General features: G+C 41.3%; 1 protein-coding gene across 4 annotated transcripts; it reads left to right on the top strand.

Annotated features, from left to right (window-relative positions):
• The first annotated feature begins 1,682 nt into the window (after positions 1 to 1,682).
• Positions 1,683 to 21,467, top strand: LOC109908713 (cullin-2-like). 4 transcript variants are annotated; one of them, XR_004204022.1, is made up of 23 exons: positions 1,809 to 2,020; positions 3,211 to 3,349; positions 3,596 to 3,698; positions 3,901 to 3,995; positions 5,059 to 5,164; positions 5,298 to 5,380; positions 5,752 to 5,848; positions 6,127 to 6,237; positions 7,751 to 7,937; positions 11,709 to 11,833; positions 13,099 to 13,206; positions 13,680 to 13,739; positions 13,948 to 14,076; positions 14,345 to 14,431; positions 15,155 to 15,307; positions 16,018 to 16,095; positions 16,255 to 16,321; positions 17,768 to 17,862; positions 17,956 to 18,132; positions 18,233 to 18,334; positions 18,451 to 18,567; positions 19,711 to 19,798; positions 20,722 to 21,441. XR_004204022.1 is itself a non-coding variant. In XM_020507364.2 (22 exons), exons 2-22 carry the CDS (start codon positions 3,231 to 3,233, stop codon positions 20,851 to 20,853), a joined length of 2,331 nt encoding a protein of 776 aa, XP_020362953.1. In that variant the 5' UTR covers positions 1,683 to 2,020; positions 3,211 to 3,230; the 3' UTR covers positions 20,854 to 21,467. The 4 variants fall into 4 exon arrangements, 3 of the variants coding, with proteins under 3 accessions (XP_020362953.1, XP_031652247.1, XP_020362954.1); XM_020507364.2 differs by lacking the exon at positions 19,711 to 19,798 and having other exon boundaries at positions 1,683 to 2,020; positions 20,722 to 21,467; XM_031796387.1 differs by lacking the exons at positions 1,809 to 2,020; positions 19,711 to 19,798 and adding an exon at positions 1,732 to 1,760 and having other exon boundaries at positions 20,722 to 21,448.
• Positions 21,468 to 21,951: the final 484 nt, after the last annotated feature.

Here is a 21,951-nt window from a genome sequence, read left to right as displayed (position 1 = left end):
ATAAGTATCTATGAGAGATTGTTACATGAGATTACAATTTATATCTAAATTTGAAACTAAAGTACATATAACGTCATTCTATCTAATTGTAATTGAATGTTGTTTATGTGCTAAAAGTACGTTATGTTAATTTTCAACATTTTGGGCAGACAGGTCCTAAATTGTAGATGGATCTCTGGATCTCCTTATTTAATAAAGATGTGCCTCTAGGCAAATACATTACATTGACACAGTGTAAAATCAAATATATGTGTATTTCGTGTAAATGTAATATGATATGAATAGAACCTAAATAATGAATTAAGCAATGAATACAGTCACAGGTAAATAGCGCTGTTTCCGTGACACAGCACTGCCTCACGTTCCTTATTGCTTTTATAAAACTGTTACAAACATATTAAAATAACAATGAATTACATATTTTCATTCAAAGTTATTTTGATGAGTCAATTCATACAATTTCATTCTTCCACCAGAAAATATAGTCCGGACAAAAATCTGGTTGTTTGTTCTTTTGGTCATGTTACTACAGACGCGAAGGCAGTCATGAATTATTTTTGCTTCGTTGCTATGCAAAAGACTTTGTCACAGATAGAACAATGAGTCAGATATTTCAACGGATGTATATATGTGAAGCATCCGGTTGGCGTTTCCACTCACTATCAAATATGGTGATGAGAGGAAGCCCAGTGGCCGGCAGTGGGAGAAGATGGATTTTGGCTGACATTCTGCAAATTTTCTCATCGATGAAACATTTGATCTCCAATTTTCATGTTTCCAAATCTAGGATCTGTACCAAACAAAGTGGACTGCGTTTTGTAGACTTTACTCTTTGAAAAAGTTTCCCAAAAAATTGGCAAATAAATGCTAGAACGAATCAATCTAACTAGCTCTGCCAACCTCCTTGCTTGTTCTGCCCACTATGATGAATTTGCTCCCATTGGAAACGATCTTGGGTTAGTTGTCAAATTATTTGAACTGGTCGTCCATTCTAAACAAAATGGTTGCTATGCAGGCTGGATAAAGTTATTGTCACTCGCAAGCTAGTTACGTCAAACAATGAACCTGGAATGACAGTACACTAGCTACATTTTAGTTTGTTTTAGATTTTTTCTATTGACAATTACTTGGATATTTCCATGATAGTGACGTTGTTGCGTGATGGCTCAGAAAAAGTTGTCTTGTCTCTGGGCACTGTTCACTCTATGTTTGGTAATAAGCGATATTAACCACGGCTGTACCAAATTAAATGTTGGACTGGAAGCAAGGGGAAATTATGTGCGAGTTGAGATCAATACAAAAGATGATTCTGACAACAACATGAACATGATATTCTCATTGAAGGCGCAGTGATACTTTTCAGATGGAACTGTTAGCAGGCATAGGTGTGTATTTGATGACCAATAGAGCACGGCTTGGAACGCTGCTCGTCCAATCAGCATCCAGGAGCGGAACAACAAGTTTTATACAGTAATACAGTTTGACACAGTCAATATTCAAGACCACTTGAATGACACACAACTTTTTAAGTAGACTGGTTCTTAACTCTTCCAATCATACGAATAATAGCCTACCGTATATATTTTAGTATTTATACTTCACATCTTGCATTTGTACATCTGAAGAAATGTACATTAGTTTTCATACGCATTCATAAACGACTTTTTGCTCTACCTTACAGCTCACTAGCGGGTACCCGTAGATTGTGCCGACACCATTACAAAATAGGGATGTTCTTGCCTTAAAATCTAGTTTTTGTTGTAAGTGTTTGACTCGACGCCCCCTGTAATTGTGACTTTTATTAGATATACATGTTTTCATTGTGCACGATACACATTTACCTTCTCTGATATTATTATATTAAATGCAAATAATTACTACTCCAATACAGTACACCCTACAGCTGATACAATGGTATTTTCCATAAGGTAGGGTAATGGAGAGTTGTAGCTAAGCGAAAGCGATCAAGCCTGTGACAGTGAAGAAACTTGACTTTTATTAACACATATATTAGTTAGAGGTATGTATATATTGGAAATCTTCACGTAACCTTGTTGACATGTTTATGTAAACCATGATACTGTGATGTAGCGTGTTGTCAGTGCAAATGTATTGAAGTCGCAGCTACCTAGCTAACGTTAGGAAACTACCCCAAATCGGTCGCTAGTTAGAAGTGCCAAGCTTTAACTGGATCTCTAAGCTAGCAGCTATACCTAGCTAGATATTTTGGTGCTTCTTCCTAGCTACATGGTTGGTTAGTAAATTTAAGACATTGTTCGAGAAAAATATGACTGTTTGTGACTTCAATGAGTAGCTAACTAAGTGATAGCTATGTCTTTAACATGTAGCAACAGTCTCTGAAAGTGACAAGCTAGCTTGAATGACGAATGGATAGCTGCAAGCTAGCTAGCCAGGCCTAAAAAAAGTATTGCGGGATATCTAAGGCGAGCATTAAACTCCTCTTGCTACCTGTGACAGTTCAACTCATGTCATGAATGACTGAATATTGTTAGCATATAGCATCGCTGATGTAGTTAGCTAGCAACGTTGGGTAACATGATTACTAATTATTTTAGCGAAATGTTTTGTTTACAGTGTGTCAATTAGTTTTCTAGTAACAGCCCGTGAATTTGGTGCAACAGTCGAGTTTATTCCCTTTTTAACGTTCGCTATTAATATGAAATTTAGTTGATTGTTTGAATGTTGAGGTGTAACGTTAATGCAATGTAGGCCTAAATCGCCATTTGTGTTATTGAGCTGATGCAGTATAATATATAAATCATTTCCCTGCAAATTTGTACATGACACATTTGTGATATGGCTTTTAGTTTAAGTTGTTACATTAACTGTAATTTGTTCAATTAATGTCATTAACCTTATCACAACACAATGTTTGAGATTGTAATTGCAAACAGTACTTCAAATCAGAGTTAATATCATTATGCTTCAGGCAGATCAGTAAATGATCTGTATTTCCAAGTATTGTTTAATTATTGATACATATTATGTAACAGTTTATCCAATCAGAAGAGGAAAAATACCATTCATATTCGCAGTCTGATGTTGAACTAATTACAATTGGAGTGTATATTAACTGATTCGACAACAATACATTATTAATCTGCTCTAATAATTCTCAAATAGTTTTCTCTAATATTACAGTGCTGTGCAATCACACCAATAACTGTTATTTTCCCCTCTTTATCTCAGCCTGAAGAAGAAGCCATACGATGTCCTTGAAGCCGCGGGTGGTGGACTTTGATGAAACATGGAACAAGCTACTGACGACAATCAAGGCTGTGGTGATGCTTGATTATGTGGAGAGGGCCACATGGAACGACAGATTCTCGTATCCTTTCCGTTTCAGCTCTATAGTTAAAAAAATTTTTTTGCGTGTTTTAGTTTGCCTATGATTTAGGAGGCTAAAATGCCACTGGTCTGTGATTACGTAGTCGAGCCATTAAAACAAGCCAAAGTTAACTTTGGGACATTTTCAAGTTCACGTGTCACTTTTTAAATAGAAAAATAATGTCTGCATGTTTTTCTTCTTCAGTGTTACATATGCATGTGTTTGACTCCTTTACTCTAAAATCAGTGACATCTATGCCTTGTGTGTTGCTTACCCAGAGCCTCTGGGTGAAAAGTTATACACAGAGACCAAGGTGTTCCTGGAGAACCATGTCAGACAATTGTACAAGGTAAATACGATTCATCATTTGGGGGAAATATATTTGATCTGTTATCTACTAAATGTTAATCCATTAAGCTATAGATTTCACTTGATTCAGAGAAATGTCCATTGCTTAACATTGGCTAGCCTAATAGCTCTATTTGTTGATTGGCTGCTTTTCATTGACGTGCCAAAGTATTCAACTTATATTTTTTTGTCTGTAATTTCAGAAAGTTCTGGAGTCGGAGGAGAAGGTTTTAGTTATGTACCACAGATACTGGGAGGAGTATAGCAAGGGAGCAGACTACATGGATTGCTTGTACAGGTAATATCCATCATCCTTTTTATGAATGTTTTGATGAACCCAGAGGAATAGACGAGCCAATACACCAGGTTTGACTAAATCTGAAATAATACAGACCTTCTTATATGAGTTCAGTCTTACTGTAAGCCCTATCTTTCCTATTGTTTAGTGCCAGTAAACTTGACTGTGGCTGTGTTTTGTAAGGAGTTTGCCACAGAAATGCGGTATGAGGTGCATGAGCACTGTAGTTACTGTAGAGTTCAGTCCTTCCTGCTTCTCAAATAGGCTCCCCTCATTATTGGGGATTGTTACCTTGAAACGCTTGTCTTTGAAGTGCCAACAACCATTGACTGTTTCTGTGTGTGTCCTCTTCATTTGAAAATCAATACCCCATAGAGGTATTGGATCTATTTTTACAAGTGCACTTGGGCGGGTAATGTGTTTGTGTGTGTGTGGAATCTGATAGTACTGGAGTAGAGTACTGCTATTGTATAGCTGCCAGCACTTATCACCCAGTCATGTCTATTTCCTGACCTACCCTGCCATTGACACCTTATATAAAGAACACTGCCACTTCTACAATTTAGGCTAAGCTACATTTTCTCAGGTGCAGATATTTTATATTTCACATTGGTAGATGTTTTGGGAAATTTAAGACTTTGGCTACCTCACCACAGTGACAGCTTTAGATATCATCATTTTCGACAACAAGCTCCTCATCAATTTGAGAGGTAATTTAGTATGTTGTCATCCCATCCTTTTGTATATATACATTTGAGTTCATATCGTTTCTCATCACTGTCCTGCTGATGCTAAGTGGACAGCACTGCTGTGAAAACAACTTGTAGATAGTCTGACTGCCATCAGAGCCAGCATTTCTGTCTGCTATCTCTGTGGCCTGATAGGCCCTGGGAACTTGGCCATTCACACACACTAGTGAATCTGTAGAGACTTATGGCTCGCCCATAGTGAGCTAGTCTTACCTACACTTTGGTAAATAACTGTAGATAAGAGTTATTGTCAAGTGTTATTATTTTAATATGATGTTGTGTATTGCACTTTCTCTCCCCTCTTTCTAATGTAGGTACCTCAACACACAGTTCATCAAGAAGAACAAACTGACAGAGGCAGACTTGCAGTATGGCTATGGAGGGGTTGACATGAATGAACCACTTATGGAGATAGGAGAGGTAAGTCTCCATCGTATCTTATTACTTACATTCTCAGTTATTCAGTACAAGTGTCACAATATATCAGTTTGCATTTCTGAGTGCTTACATACAATATTATGTGCTCATACAATTCTCCTTACTGCAATTTCAGCTAGCACTAGACATGTGGAGGAAACTGATGATCGAGCCCCTGCAAGCTGTCCTGATACGGATGCTGCTGAATGAAGTCAAAAAGTTGGTTCTTGGTTTATATGTACAGTAGTTATTGGTTCAAATGTGCACTATGATTATACAAGGCTAGCATTGGAGGAGAAGCTCTTGAGGTGAAATGCACAGTTCTCATATTTAGTGATTTGTTTTTGTCATAATGATTTGGCCTGAAGGTTAGTTTCTGTGAAGATAAAGAAATAACCTTTTGCTCTGTTCTGACATAGTATTGTTGTAGCAGGCTAATCCAGTTGAGGTTATTACTGTTAGGCTACTTATTGAAATAAAATTGAAAACCACAAGTCACCTTCTACTCTTTTAATTCAATTATTTTGCAAGACACATTTAAATGCTGAATAGAAATGGAATCACCCCTAATGGAGTGTGTTCTCTTCCAGTGACCGGTGCGGTGAGGACCCTAATCAGAAAGTCATCCATGGGGTTATCAACTCCTTTGTTCATGTTGAACAGTACAAGAAAAAGTTTCCTCTCAAGGTGAGTAAGCATCTGTCATATGTTGGTTTCTAGATATTTCTGGACAGTGGTCATTTATGTTTACTCTATAGCCTGTTTTCCCACAGTGAATTATTTTATTTTTAAGTTGTTAGCTTGGAGTCGATAGTCTTTGAAACTCGTTTTTTTATATAGCCACTATGCCGTTGAATAACTGATACTGTTCATGCTTGCCTTCGTTAATTAATGTACAGTATACTGCATGTCCATGCCGACGTGTGTGTTCTCTAAACTCACGCGTGGCTTTTCCTATGTTTCAGTTTTATCAGGAAATCTTCGAAGGGCCATTTCTGACGAAAACAGGAGAGTATTACAAACAGGAAGCCTCCAATTTACTGCAAGAGTCCAACTGCTCACAGTATATGGAAAAGGTAAGATGGCTGTAGTAAGTCCACCTAATAGAGATCCATAGTGCTCTATGAATTATAGGATCTCTGTGGTCTAACTGGTCACAGTAGCGTTATGGAAAAAGGTAAGATGTCTGATGGACAGGTAGTGTAGTTCACTTCCTTGTTACCCGCTGCTCTCTGTTTTATTCTTTGTACATAAAATCCAAGAGCTCTACTGTTCTCTATTATGACCCTAAGAAATACTCTTGTCTCATTGGAAGCATGTAGGCAAACCGTTGATGTTCGAGTAGTATAAATTATGAATTCAGTTAAATAGTGGGACTTGCCATTGCTACAAATGGATATGGTGTATTTTGCTGTGTGTTCTTGGTGTTAGTTTATCAGAGGCTCGGTGACTCTTGGAGCAGCTGTACACAGGCATTGCTCTGCTGTGAGTCTGCGGAGACCCATGGAGCAACCAGCTGTAGCACCGTCAGAGTTTAATCTGTGTATTACTGTTTGACTGACTGACTCTAGTGAAAAGAGATCAGACAGTCCCTTACATTAGCTAGCTAACTCACATCATGGCTGCTGCCTGGTGCGTCTGAAATGGCACCCTATTCACTATAAACTGTAGTCCACTACTTATGGGCTTTATGGAAAAGTAGTGCACTATATAGGGAGTAGGGTGCCATTTGGCACTTGTCCTCTGTTCACGAATGGACCTGTAAATTGGTGATCTGATAGCCCTTTAACCAGGATAAACACCATGCTGGCTTTAAAAGGCAATGGGGCAGTCGGCAGTGTGTAGGAGTGTCTGGCCATCTGTTGTTCTGCTGAGCGTGACTGAAGTCCCTATAAATGGAATATGTGATATGCCTCGCTCGCTGCCCTGGCCTGCGGTTCTCATGTCCAGACCAGCCTAACGCGATCAAACTGAGGTAGCTTTCCTTTTCAGAAAAAAACAGGCGCTTTAGCTGCTTTTAGCAACGCTAGTATTTGCACACTAGAGTTGCTAGGAATTAGCTTCCAAAAAAACGTAATAGTCTGCCGGAAGTCAACGTTAAATAACATTTAATTTAAGCTTACTCTGCTGATCTTCCATAGGGTTGGTCCTTATACAGGGGGGTACATTTATACAAAAACATCTAATAGAACATAAATGAGACTTTCCAAGCGTGTGTCTGTTGTAGACCCACTTCCTCTCTACTTACCTCATGTCAAACTAAAAGTCCTGAATGTGTGCCATACCGGCACAAAAAAATAACTTGTGGGGGACATTTATTTTTGACATGATGTAAGCAGAGAGGAACTGACCTCACCAAGGAACTGCATGGGTCTACAGCAGACCCACGTTTGGAAATTCTGTTTAATTATACATTCCATTTTGGAAATTCTGTTTAATTATATGTTCCATTTGATGTTTTTTGGCAGTCATTCAGCCCTATTGGGCCTGGGCCAGTTAGCAAGTAGCGTCTTTGACATGTGCATAATTAACTGTATTTAACAAATGAATCAATCCAATGTGTTCCCTTCCCTCCCTGACTCCACCTAGGTTTTAGGACGGTTGAAAGACGAGGAGGTGCGATGTCGAAAGTACCTGCATCCCAGCTCCTACGCCAAAGTCATCCACGAATGCCAGCAGAGGATGGTGGCGGACCACCTGCAGTTCCTCCATGGGGAGTGTCAGAACATCATCCGCCAGGAGAAGAGAGACGGTCAGTCTGGTTACAGGAGCGACGGTCAGTTTGTTTGATACTAATAGACCCAGGGGCTGGCTTAGACTGTATTACTGTAGTTAGATGGTCAGTCTGTAGTTAGATGGTCAGTCTGTAGTTAGATGGTCAGTCTGTAGTTAGATGGTCAGTCTTTAGTTAGATGGTCAGTCTGAGAGTTTGGACAGTCTGTGAATTAGATGGTCAGCCTGTACACTGAACAAAAATATAAACGCAACATGCAACAATTTAAAGATTGTACTGAATTACAGTTCATATAAGGAAATCAGTTTGTTTAAATTCATTAGGCCCTAATCCATGGATTTTGGTGGTCACAGATACCTTTAAAAAATAAAAAAAAGTATGTGTGTGGATCAGAAAACCAGTCCGTATCTGGTCTGACCACCATTTGCCTCATGCAGCGCGACACATCTTAACATAGAGTTGATCAGGCTGTTGATTGTTGTCCTACTCTTCAATAGCAGTGCGAAGTTGCTGGATATTGGCGGGAACTGGAACATGCTGTCGTTCATGGAGATTCAAAGCATCCCAAACATGCTCAATGAGTGACATGTCTGATGAGTATACAGGCCAGAACAGAGACATTTTCATCATCAAGGAATTGTGCACAGATCCTTGCGACATGGGGTTGTGCATTATCATGTTGAAACATGTGGTGATGGCGGCGGATGAATGGTACAACAATGGGCCTCGGGATCTTGTCATGGTATCTCTGTGCATTCAAATTGCCATCGATTAAATTGTGTTCGCTGTCTGTAGTTTATGTCTGCCCATACCATAACCCCACCGCCACCATGGGGCACTCTGTTCACAATGTTGAAATCAGCAAATAGCTCGCCACACAATGCCAAACACGCTGTCTGCCATCTTGCCGGAACAATTGAAACCGGGATTCATCCGTGAAGAGCACACTTCTCCAGCATGCCAGTGGCCGTCGAAGGTGAGTATTTGCCCACTGATGTCAGTTACGATGCCAAACTGCAGTCAGGTCAAGACCCTGGTGAGGACGACAAACATGCAGATGAGCTTCCCTGAGACGGTTTATGACAGTTTGTGCAGCAATTCCTTCAGTTGTGCAAACCCATAGTTTCATCAGCTGCCCGGGAGGCTGGTCTCAGACGATCCTGCAGGTGAAGAAGCCGAATGTGGAGGTCCTGGGCTGGCGTGGTTACACATGGTCTGCGGTTTTGAGGGCCGGTTGGATGTACTGCCAAAATGTCTAACGTCTCGATCACACTGACCGCGTCATTGCATATCCAATGGAACGCTGCGTTTGCCTTGCAGCATAGTGTTACAGAGGCAGTGCGTTGTGTGGTGCATACGCTGGATTTATCGAATGTATGCATCAAACTATGTGTAGACGGCTTGACAGAAATGGTAGTAGAAGGTGAATGTTGAACTTTTGTTGCACACACATCCAGATGATGCTGTGTATGATTTTGCGCAAAGACGCTATTGGTGTGAACAATGCGTAAAACAATTTGAGGCATGTTATGGTCGAAAAATTCTCTGCCAACAGCACTGGTGGACATTCCTGCAGTCAGCATGCCAATTGCATACTCCCTCAACTTGACATCTGTGGCATTGTGTTCTGTGACAAAACTGCACATTGTAGAGTGGCCTTTTATTGTCCCCAGCACAAGGTGCGCCTGTGTAAGGATTATGCTGTTTAATTAGCTTCTTGATATGCCACACCTGTCAGGTGGATGGATTATCTTGTCAAAGGAAAAATGCTCACTAACAGGGATATAAGCAAATTTGTGCACAGAATTGGAGAGAAATAAGCTTTTAGTACGTACAGTTGAAGTCAGAAGTTTATATACACCTTAGCCAAATACATTTAAACTCAGTTTTTCACAATTCCTGACATTTAATCCTAGTAAAAATTCCCTGTCTTAGGTCAGTTAGAATCATCACTTTATTTTAAGAATGTAAAATGTCAGAATAATGTAGAAAGAATGATTTATTTCAGCTTTTATTTCTTTCATCACATTCCCAGTGGGTCAGAAGTTTACATACTCAATTAGTATTTGGTAAAATTGTTTAACTTGGGTCAAACGTTTCAGGTAGCCTTCCACAAACTTCCCACAATAAGTTGGGTGAATTTTGGCCCATTCCTCCTGACAGAGCTGGTGTAACTGAGTCAGGTTTGTAGGCCTCTTTGATCACACACTTTTTCAGTTCTACCCACAAATCTTCTATAGGATTGAGGTCAGGGCTTTGTGATGGCCCCTCCAATACCTTGACTTTGTTGTCCTTAAGCCATTTTACCACAACTTTGGAAGTATGCTTGGGGTCATTGTCCATTTGGAATCCCCATTTGCGACCAAGCTTTAACTTCCTGACTGATGTCTTGAGATGTTGCTTCAATACATCCATATAATTTTTTCCCCTCATGATGCCATCTATTTTGTGAAGTGCACCAGTTCCTCCTGCAGCAAAGCACCCCCACAACATGATGCTGCTTCACGGTTGGGATGGTGTTCTTCGGGCTTGCAAGCCTCCCCCTTTTTGCTCCAAACATAATGATGGTCATTATGGCTAAACAGTTCTATTTTGGTTTCATCAGACCAGAGGACATTTCTCCAAAAAGTACAATCTTTGTCCCCATGTGCAGTTGCAAACCGTAGTCTGGCTTTTTTAATTGAGGTTTTGGAGCAGTGGCTTCTTCCTTGCTGAGCTGCCTTTCAAGTTATGGGATTAGTTTATGGGATTAGTTTTCCTGTGGATACAGATACTTTTGTACCTGTTTCCTCCAGCATCTTCACAAAGTCCATTGCTGCTGTTCTGGGATTGATTTGCACTTTTCTCACCAAAGTACATTAATCTCTAGGAGACAGAACTCGTCTCCTTCCTGAGCGGTAATGAACGCCGCGTGGTCCCATTGTGTTTATACTTGCGTACTATTGTTTGTACGGATGAACGTGGTACCTTCAGGCGTTTGGAATTTGCTCCCAAGGATGAACCAGACTTGTGGAGGTCTACAATTTTTTTCTGAGGTCTTGGCTGATTTATTTTGGTTTTCCCATGATGTCAAGCAAAAGAGGTACTGCGTTTGAAGGTAGGCCATGAAATACATCCACAGGTACACCTCCAATTGACTCAAATGATGTCAATTAGCCTATCAGAAGCTTCTAAAGCCTTGACATCATTTTCTAGAATTTCCCCAGCTGTTTCAAGGCACAGTCAACTTGGTGTATGTAAACTTCTGACCCACTGGAATTGTGATAGATTATTTAACTTATAATTCAATATGTCTGTAAACAATTGTTGGAAAAATTACTTGTCATGCACAAAGTAAATGTCCTAACCGACTTGACAGAAATATAGTTTGATAACAAGAAATTTGTGCAGTGGTTGAAAAATGAGTTTTAATGACTCCAACCTTATTGTATGTAAACTTTCGACTTCAACTGTATGGAAAATTTCCGGGATCTTTTATTTCAGCTCATGCAACATGGGACCAACACTTGTTGCGTTTTATCATTTTGTTTAGTGTAGATAGGCAGTATAGTTAGATGGTCAGTCTGGTAGCTACTAGCCTATAGATCCAGGGGCTGGCTTAAAGCCAGTGTTAATTAAGCACAGGTCATCCTTTCTTTGGCGATTGAGCAGGCTGTATTTGACCTGGCAGGCTAAATCCCATATGTTTCTGGCCATTACCATAGCAAATAGCTATCAGATTTCAAATTGACCATAGAACATACAGCTGTGGCTGACTGTGAAGAGCTCCATAACCCCCCCCCCCCCATCTCTTCCCCTCTCTCCCCCCTACAGACATGGCTAACATGTACACCCTGCTTCGAGCCGTGTCCAGTGGTTTACCTCACATGATCCAGGAGCTCCAGGTCCATATCCACGACGAGGGCATCCGAGCCACCAGTAACCTCTCTCAGGAAAACGTACGTCACATCTCCACCTCCCCAAGTTATCACTCTACATTATCAGTATGCATGATCAGATGATGTTTTTAGATTTTATGTTCTTTTACAATACAAAACATACACTGACAACAGCCTACAGGCTCACGTCAACGACATCGCCCATGCCCCAGACCCACCTGCTCACACCCCCATCTCCAGCGCCCGCATGACTCTCCGCCTCATGGCCTCAAACTGCACCATTTTGTTTCTATCCGTCACCCACGCACTTTCAACATTTAGTTAAGAAAGCATTTGACCTTTCCATTGTGTTAACTATGGAGGATTTGTTGATTTCCTGTTTTTAAGTATACACTTTTTCACAATGATTAGCAAGAAAAGTATCGTCCAATCCTTCGGTATCTCACTGCACCCTCATTTGCCATGTCTTATAATATGCAGACAGATTATTAGTTTCCCACTTAAAGATATTACTCTGCCATTGTGCTGTACAATTTGTGAATGTAGTGTCTTATATAATACATTCTATACATTAGTTTTATACTGGATTAAGCATACATTTTTGTCAACTGTAATTTCGTAAGTTATGTTCCAACGGCAATTATTTCTACGTCTGGGTTCCAATAGTTCGTCTTTTTGTCAGGTTTCGTCAGGTTTTGCATAGCTAACCTATAATATGAATATCCTTTTCTGACTCAAATTTTTGACTCACATGATCATTATCATATAGCTGATATGACAAGAATAGGTCACCAGTAACCCGTCTCAGTAAAACGACAGTCCTAGATGGTTTGTTTTGGGGGCTTAAAACACTAGCTATACGTGATCAGATTATCAATAACTCACAGCTCACACACACAACCCTTTAAACCCCCTATGCTCCTTTTAAATCCCCTCTTTCAAAGTCACTGAGGTCTCTTCTAGCCATGGTAGTCAAAATAATGGGCAACTTGGCTTTTTAATACATGATGGAACGCTAATTGCCACACCAGCGTTACCATATTTCTACAGTTTATCTTAAAAAGAGATTTTAACCTTAACCACACTGTTTACCTTGTGCCTAACCCTAAATGTAAATTAAGACCAAAAAGCATTTAAAAAATATATATATCTATAGGCAATTTTGACTAATGGAAACCAAGCACCTGCTTTCAATATACTTTATATCCCTGATTTACTCAGGTGGTTCCTTTATTTTGGCTGTTACCGGTATCTGATTATATCGCTAACATAATATAACAGGCCACTGCTAAACCTCCTGTTGTTTCATTTGGTTCCCTCCCCAGATGCCAACCCTGTTTGTGGAGTCCGTGTTGGAGGTTCACAGTAAATTTGTTCAGCTCATTAACACAGTGCTGAATGGGGATCAGCACTTCATGAGCGCACTTGATAAGGTATTATCATTATGACTCCCTGGCAAAATCACAATGTGGACACTAGACAGTTAATACCAGTAGGTGGCGGCAGTGAGATGTTTGTCTTCACTATAGGATGTGCTTCCAGATTGTTCCTCACTCCCTGCGGGAAAGAATCAAGTTTGTATATATGAAGGCTCTTCGTTGGTTAAATCATAACTGTTAACTCTTGGTATATCTACGTCTAAGCTGTAGATGTTTATTTATTTTACCTTTTATTTAACTAGGTAAGTCAGTTAAGAACAAATTCTTATTTTCAATGACGGCCTAGGAACAGTGGGTTAACTGCCTGTTCAGGGGCAGAACGACAGATTTGTACCTTGTCAGCTCGGGGATTTGAACTTGCAACCTTTCGGTTACTAGTCCAACACTCTAACCACTAGGCTACCCTGCCGCCCCAGATGTACAGAAACTGATGACGTAAAATGACTGCCTTGTTTGATACTCCCCAGGCTTTGACGTCAGTGGTTAACCACAGGGAGCCCAAATCCATCTGCAAAGCACCTGAACTGGTGAGGCTCATTCATAACACCCGAGGTTTGGAAATGTGTGGTGTTATAAGATCATACCCTGGTAATAGACAAAGTAAAAACCCTGTGCACAGCAGTGGGTCTAGATCTCTACTACTTTACCTGTGTGCGTTAAAAAAAAATTATTTTATTTATTTTGTAGACCATAGTAATGTCTGACCGTGTGGTGTTTTTCCCTTTATCCATATAGCTCGCCAAGTATTGTGACAATCTGCTGAAGAAGTCTGCAAAGGGAATGACAGAGAACGAGGTGGAAGACAAGCTGACCAGCTTCATTACCGTGTTCAAGTACATAGATGACAAGGACGTTTTTCAAAAGGTAGCTGGCAGACGCCAGCTGGCATTAGCATTAGCTGGCAGACGGTAGCTGGCATTAGCGTCATTATCTCAAATGACCAGGGATATTGACTGCTAGTATGGCTGCTTTTTATTCCTTCCAGACTGAATTTGCGATTCACTCAAAGAGCATTAAACAAACAGATGTTTTTTTTTTTTTTTGGAAGCTGAGATAATGAATTGATGTTTTGTTTTCTACTTAATGATGTTTTTCACTCTCTCTCTCCCCCTCCTTTCTTTCTGTTGCACAGTTTTATGCAAGAATGTTAGCCAAGCGGTTAATACACGGGCTGTCTTTGTCCATGGACTCGGAAGAAGCCATGATCAACAAACTAAAGGTGAAATAAGACTCTTTTCAACTTTAGCAGGCGCCGGTTAAGGTCTTTCTTGCATAAAATAAGCCTTTTCCAAGACAGAAAGGCTTCTGACGTGTGGGATAATCTCCTGTTTCTGTAGCGTGAAAAACCTTGACGTACAAGTACACTCCCTGGACAAGACGCTAACGGAATGCCAATAATTCATGCTATAATTAAGCATCACTCTCTAAACTGTCAGTTTTTCACTTTAAAATGCTTTTCCACATAACTCTCAAACCAACCCTTAAAGCAGTGCTATTTAAAGTCAGAGTTGCGACACCTAGTGCGATCGTGGGGGGAACTGCAGAGGATGGAACAATATACAAACATTTTTGAGAAAGATTATTTGAAGGGATATGTAAATGTATTTTTGGTTTATTTTAATTTTAATAAGAGAGATAATTATTTGAAGGTTATTTGTTGATTTGTTGATTTTGTGTCTTGGGTCACGAGAAATTATTGCGGGAAAAATGTGTTCCTTGCTGAAAGAGTATGAATACCACTGCCTCCAAGACGTCCTCCAGTGAGTTTTGAACTTTTTACTCTTATGGGAATCCGTGATGTCATCGATCTCCCCTTGCTTGAGGAACAATAGAGGAGCATTAGAGAACAAAAGAGGAAGCCCCCCCCCCCCCCCCCCCCAAACACACACACACTTCTCCCTTTCCCAGGTATCACGCTGTGAACTCTCTCTCCCCCCTGCAGCAAGCGTGCGGCTACGAGTTCACAAGCAAGCTCCACAGAATGTACACAGACATGAGCGTCAGCGCAGACCTGAACAACAAATTCAACAACTTCATCAAGACCCAGGAATCACCGGTTGAACTGGGCATCAGCTTCCAGATCTACGTATTACAGGTGAGAGGTGGTTGTTACTAGGGCTGGGGATTGCCAGGGACCTCGCGATACGATATTATCACCATACTTACAGTAGGTGCTGGTACGATTATGGTGATTATCACGGTTTTTCCAAACATATTGCTCACTATATGAATGCTGCAGAGAGATGAGAGAGCACGATAAAAAGGGGTTTTGATCAGTCAGGGAAATTAAAAGTGCTGAAACCATTTTGGCTCACTATTTAAAAAGATTGAGAACAAGCTATAGAATGAAAAATACAGGTGTTTTAAAATGTTACCCCCCCCCCCACCCAGTAGTTGTTACTGTCACATCAAAGAATATAATGGAATAACTTTGTTTTTCCTGAGGGGAAACTTCTGGAGTGGTTGGGATTTTTTTTAAATTAATTTAGGCCAGGCATACTTGAGGTTACACATATAACACAAAACAGAGGACAGAGAGTGGCCAAATGACATCATCACAGCCATTACCAACAGTAGAACCGGACTCCCTGCTAGGAAAGAAAACACCAATGTGTTTTTTCCCCGAATAAATTGGTTGTTGTGACAGTACAGTGAAACAGGGTAATTGGGGAATTATCTGTGGTTTTTAAAGTAGTTTTTAAAGGTTAGGCAACTTCAGGCACGTTTGCTGTGAAGCTCAATGACTATGGTGGTGGAGATATCTTACCATGTGTGTCTGCGCATGTGTGTGTCGGCTCGTTGCAGGCAGGAGCCTGGCCCCTCACACACGTCCCCTCCTCTACCTTTGCCATCCCACAAGAGCTGGAGAAGAGTGTTCAGATGGTGAGTAGTGGTTCTGGAGACGTGCCTGTTTAAGAGAGGGCCGTGCCCATAGAGATATAACAGTATCTTTCTGTGGTTCCCAAAGATTACACATGGCTGTTCAACAAAACTGCAGATGTTAATCTTATGTCATTCTGACATGATTGTTTTCCTCTGCAGTTTGAGTTGTTCTATAACCAGCACTTCAGCGGGAGGAAGTTGACCTGGCTGCACTATCTCTGCACAGGTACACACACACACACACACACACACACACACACACACACACACACACACACACACACACACACACACACACGCAGCAAATGATAGTAGTACAGAAACCCAGTGCAAAAGATGTGGAATGTTTAGTTGGCAGCAGTAGGGAAGAGTTTGGTAATTTGAGCCAAAGGTGAGTGTTGTCACTAGGAAACCATACACAAAATGTATAATTTTACCAAATATTTAGGAAAAGGTCATAATTTCATTGAGTATGTGAAGGAAGAAACAAAATGGAAAAAGTGGTAAGCAAGTTAGGTCCAAAAAAACAGATTTTCACCAAGTCAAATTAGTTTGTGTTAATAGATTTCAAGATGCTTGAATCTAAGTAGATCGTTTTAAGATTGTTCTATACATCAGTTGGGGTCTCTATAAGCTACAATATGAGGTACTTAACCTAGCATAAAAGTGCATCCTTCTAGCTGTGTGGGCTAATCTAGTCAAAATGTTTGCCTTGGGGTAAGTTGATCCAATGGCAAGTTGAGCAAATTGAAGTGTTTTCTTCCCAGGCGTAATGGCACATTGTCGCTGGGATATGAGGTAACAAGGCCTATGTTAAAAGTGTAAAAAAAGAAAGCACAGTGTTTGTTAGGCGTTAAAAGATGGTTAAAATGATTAAAAGACAAAAAAGCGTTTGCATTGTGTTTGGGAAATATAATATTTCATTCAGTACAGACATTTGTAGGGGGCTTAATTTACCCTGCCCCAGGGCTCAACTTACCCCATACCGGAGTAAGTTGTGCTATGAGACCACCTTTAAAAAATACAAAAAATTAGACAAACTATGTTTTCATAACTCTAATGTTTACATGAATTCTGATTATTTCCAGGGATGCACAACATCCTGAAACATATATGTAGATATCTTTGTTGGAAAGAATACTGTATTTCCATTGACAGAGTGATGCTGAATATAAACTGGCTCAATTTACCCCCCCCCCCATTCTCACTACCTTATGTTTCACTGAAACTGAAATCGCATCCATAGCTCAACAAGAGTAACAGGGTGAGACTTCTATAGTCTGAAATGGATTGTCTGCATGCACTGCAGGGTGTTTTATCCCAAATCAGTGTGACAATACGACAGGCTCTGATTCTACCTAACACTGAGCTGCACCTGGCACCACTACTACATGATCCATGAAATCACACAGCGCTAAGACCGTGATGACTCCTTCTAACATTACAACAGCATACATTCCCCACACAAACACTGCAATTAATGGATTGGAACTAAATCCCTCTTTGCGGTTACAAGAATACCCAGAGAACACCGGATTGGGGATTACTTTTGTCTGATTTCTCCTTGGTTTTTCTTACAAGCAGTTATCAGTAGGTGTGACGAATAAGATGGTGGTATTGATATACAGCATTGGTGGTGATGATGGTAATGATTGGCACCCCTCTTCTTCAGGTGAGGTGAAGATGAACTATCTCTCCAAGCCCTACGTTGCCATGGTGACCACCTACCAGATGGCGGTGCTGCTGGCGTTCAACAACAGTGAGACGGTGTGTTACCAAACCGACATGTTTAGTGGAAATGGGCTGTCTTAACTGTGCCTTAACTAAGTAGTCACTTAGCTCGCTATCATATCCTAACAGGTAGGCTACAAGGAGCTACAGGACTCCACCCAGATGAATGAGAAAGAGCTTCAGAAGACTATCAAGTCCCTGCTGGATGTCAAGATGCTCAACCACGACTCCCAAAAGGCCAGGGGTCAGGTGTCAGCAGCCACAGATTCACCTGGAGATCTGGAGTCAGCAGGGTCTTCTTTATTGGTTAGGAGGATTTTAAAGCATCTCATCTTGGCATTTGTGTTAATCCTCAGTTCTTTTGGATACTCATCAGTCAGCGGGTAACTATTTTTCTCGTCTTCAGGAGGAAATCGAGGCAGAGTCCACATTTTCACTAAATATGAGTTTCACCAGTAAAAGAACAAAGTTCAAGATCACAACGTCAATGCAGAAAGACACACCACAGGTACAGTACCCTATACCCTTGATTGCTCATCCTACAATGCAAACACATCTGCTGTTGTCTGTGTCAACATGTCTGCCTCCGTGTAAAGCCCTATATCTGTGTTTCCAACCCTGCAGGAGATGGAGCAGACGAGGAGTGCAGTGGACGAGGACCGCAAAATGTATTTACAAGCTGCTATCGTGAGAATCATGAAGGCACGCAAAGTGCTCAGACACAATGCCCTCATACAGGAGGTGAGTTTTAATGTCACACACGTCCAACCATGTACAGGGTTCGGCACACCCTCGTAAGACTGACTATCCTATAAAATATTCGACTTCGACGATGTCATTTACAAAATAGCTTCCAACACTCTACTCAACAAATTGGATGCAATCTATCACAGTGCCATCCGTTTTGTCACCAAAGCCCCATATACTACCCACCACTACGACCTGTACTCTCTCGTTGTCTGGCCCTCGCTACATACTCGTCGCCAAACCCACTGGCTCCAGGTCATCTGCAAGTCTTTGCTAGGTAAAGCCCCGCCTTATCTCAGCTCACTGGTCACCATAGTAGCACCCACCCACAGCACGCGCTCCAAGCAGGTATATTTCACTGGTCACCCCTAAAGCCGACACCTCCTTTGGCCGCCTTTCCTTCCAGTTCTTTGCTGCCAATGACTGGAAAGAACTGCAAAAATCACTGAAGCTGGAGACTCATATCTCCCTCACTAGCTTCAAGCACCAGCTGTCAGCAGCTCACAGATCATTGCACCTGTACATAGCCCATCTGTAAATAGCCCACCCAACTACCTCATGCCCATACGGTATTTATTTATATATTTTGCTCCTTTGCAACCTAGTATCTCTACTTGCACACTCATCTTTTACACATCTATCACTCCAGTGTTTAATTGCTATATCGTAATTACCTTGCCACTATGGCATATTTTATTGCCTTACCTCCCTTATCTTACCTCATTTGCACACACTGTATATATACTTTTTCTACTGTATTATTGACTGTATGTTTGTTTATTCCATGTGTAACTCTGTGTTGTATGTGTCGAACTGCTTTGCTTTATCTTGGCCAGGTCGTAGTTGTAAATGAGAACGTGTTCTCAACTAGCCTACCTGGTTAAATAAAGGTGAAATAAATAAATGTAATAAATAAAAACACGCAAGTTACTGTACACGAACTGAACAGATGCCTGAGATAGAGGGAGACACTAGCCTGGTCCCAGATCTGTTTGTGCTGTCTTGTCAATGGCCATAGGAGTTTTCTACACCGCACTAGCAGATTTGGGAACAGGCAAGGGAGATACAGTTTGAGACATGGAAATGGAGAGATCCAATGGTTTCCCCGAGATCACAGCTCTGTCTTTCCCCTGCCAGAGGGAGTACTGTGTCCTCCCTGGTGTGCCTCTCTAACCTATGGCTCTTCCTGCTGTCTTCCTGTGTTGATGTTCTACTTTGTTGTCAGGTGGGTGAATTCCTTCCCTGATGGTAAGATACTGTTATGCCGTCTGTGAGTCGAGAACCCAGAACAGAGAGATGTGTCAGGATGGAATGAGTTTCTCTCCTTAGGGATGATGTCAGAACACGCCTGCGGACTGGAGAGACGGCCCCTTGCTCTCAGCTGTCACCTCTTTCTCCCTCGCTCTCTTTCTCCCTCGCTCTCTCTCATGTACTCATTCACCATATTCTTTCTCCCTAACAACACACCACCTCCAACTGCTGTTTTTCTTTTTCTGTTTGTACTTTAATGGTTCAATATTTGTTATTTCAGTCAAAGCATATAATGAGGGCATACGTGACTGCTTTAGTGGCTTACCTTTCCCACCACATATGCACCCCTCATCTCTTGAGCAATCGCATACTGTTCCATGCTTGCAACACCTCTCCATGGAGAGATTGGTACATACCCGAGATGCTGGTTGCCCAGGGCCAACCTGTGATGTGGTCTCTAACTCCTGCATGTGCTCTCACTGGTCCTTGGGCTGTACGTGATTGCCCAAGAGAAGAGCTGTATTATCACTAGGTGCGTGAGATAACTGAGCACCGCTCCAAGGGAGGTTCTGTAGCAAATTGAACGGAAGACGAGTGTATCAGAATGGCCTTTCAGTACAGACTGGATTTCTTTACACATCCAGTAAACCTCTCAGAGCTCACTCTATGGCTTTACAGACCATTCCATTGGGCACAGCTGTACTATCGCAAGCAAAGGCAGTTGAGGTTGATTGTTTTTGTTAATATCCAGCTGGAGAAATAAACGGCATGCTGCAACAGGAAAAAGAACAATATCGAATCCGGAGGGAATGTTCACTGCGTTGACGATGGATCTATTAACCAACGACAGAGTAACGCAGCTTGTTAATTTCTCTCTCTGTCTATTTCTCCACTCAGGTCATCAACCAGTCCAAAGCCAGATTTAACCCCAGTATCAGCATGATCAAGAAGTGCATTGAGGTGCTCATCGACAAGCAGTACATCGAGAGGAGCCAGAGCTCTGCAGACGAGTATAGCTACGTGGCGTAATGGTGTATAAGGCCCCTACCCTAACCAACTGCTGGCTAAGCAAAGAACGACAGAGGCCATTCTTCATTTATTTTTGGGCTGTCGCTGTCTCGCATGCTCCTATAAGGAGGGAGGGATGAAGCAGGTCCGTGGGCCTCCATCTTGGAAACAAACAAAACTGTTCAACCCAGACAGCCACCGAGTCATGACACCCTCTGGCCCCCATCCCCCCCCCCCCCCCCCCCCTCATCTGATTTTATGCTGTTTACAACATCACCAGTGCCACGCACCCATTGCGTCAATGGAAAATGCCTGTAGGTATCTGAGCGCAAAGCTGATAATACATTTTTGGTCGACTTAGCCGAAAACAAAAAAAGAATGGGGGGGGGGAAAGCGAGTGAGCTGTGACATTGACAAAAATGTTAGAGACTAGATGTGGAAAACCATGCTTTCTTTTCTCACCTTTGCAGTTTTTAAATGTATCGAAGTTTAAAAAAAATATTGTAATAAAACCGGTAAACTGATAATTGTATCTACTTTCAAATGTAAAGAAAAAAACAAATTGAGGTGACAAACATGATCCTGCTGCTTGTCAAATAAATAAATAAAATACTGAGGGTTTTTGGTAAATATTTCAAAGGAGTGTGTATGGGTCAGTGTGGTGAAAAATGAACAGGATGGATGTATTGTCTCTTTATTACCAAAGCCTACCTCCAGGGGGAGTGCAAGGGGACACATTATTATTACTTAAGGAGTTACAAATTGTAATGTAATTTACAATCCTGTATTCCAATGCTGTTGGTTGCTTTATTTGTTAATGCATAAGACGAGAAAACCAGGGTCCACTGGTCACAACACCTGGCCAACCAGTAGCTCTGCCCAAGGACCAGTGAGAAGATCTACAGCCGTATGTATCTGATCTAACCCTAGCTGATCTAGGGTTAGGTAACTCCTGTCCATATAATCCCATTTTATGATTTAAAAGACTAAACTGATCCTAGATCTGTAGTCATACTGTGAGGCGCTTGATACATGCAGCCCCAGGGCCAGGAGGCTGAGATTTGCTGATCACTTTTTCAGGCATTCTGAGCTGGGCGACAGCAGTCTCATACTGTGAGT

The sequence above is a fragment of the Oncorhynchus kisutch genome, linkage group LG18, assembly GCF_002021735.2.
Source record: "Oncorhynchus kisutch isolate 150728-3 linkage group LG18, Okis_V2, whole genome shotgun sequence".
Taxonomy (NCBI): domain Eukaryota; kingdom Metazoa; phylum Chordata; class Actinopteri; order Salmoniformes; family Salmonidae; genus Oncorhynchus; species Oncorhynchus kisutch.
Note: the sequence above shows the minus strand (reverse complement) of the source record. Positions and strands in the feature narration are given on the sequence as shown.

Coding starts and splice junctions, on each gene's coding strand:
- LOC109908713 (XM_020507364.2), top strand. CDS start 3,231: ATGTCCTTGAAGCCGCGGGTGGTGGACTTTGATGAAACATGGAACAAG. Junction 13,207..13,679: donor TCATGAGCGCACTTGATAAG/GTATTATCATTA, acceptor GATACTCCCCAG/GCTTTGACGTCAGTGGTTAA. Junction 18,133..18,232: donor CAGCAGGGTCTTCTTTATTG/GTTAGGAGGATT, acceptor TCTCGTCTTCAG/GAGGAAATCGAGGCAGAGTC.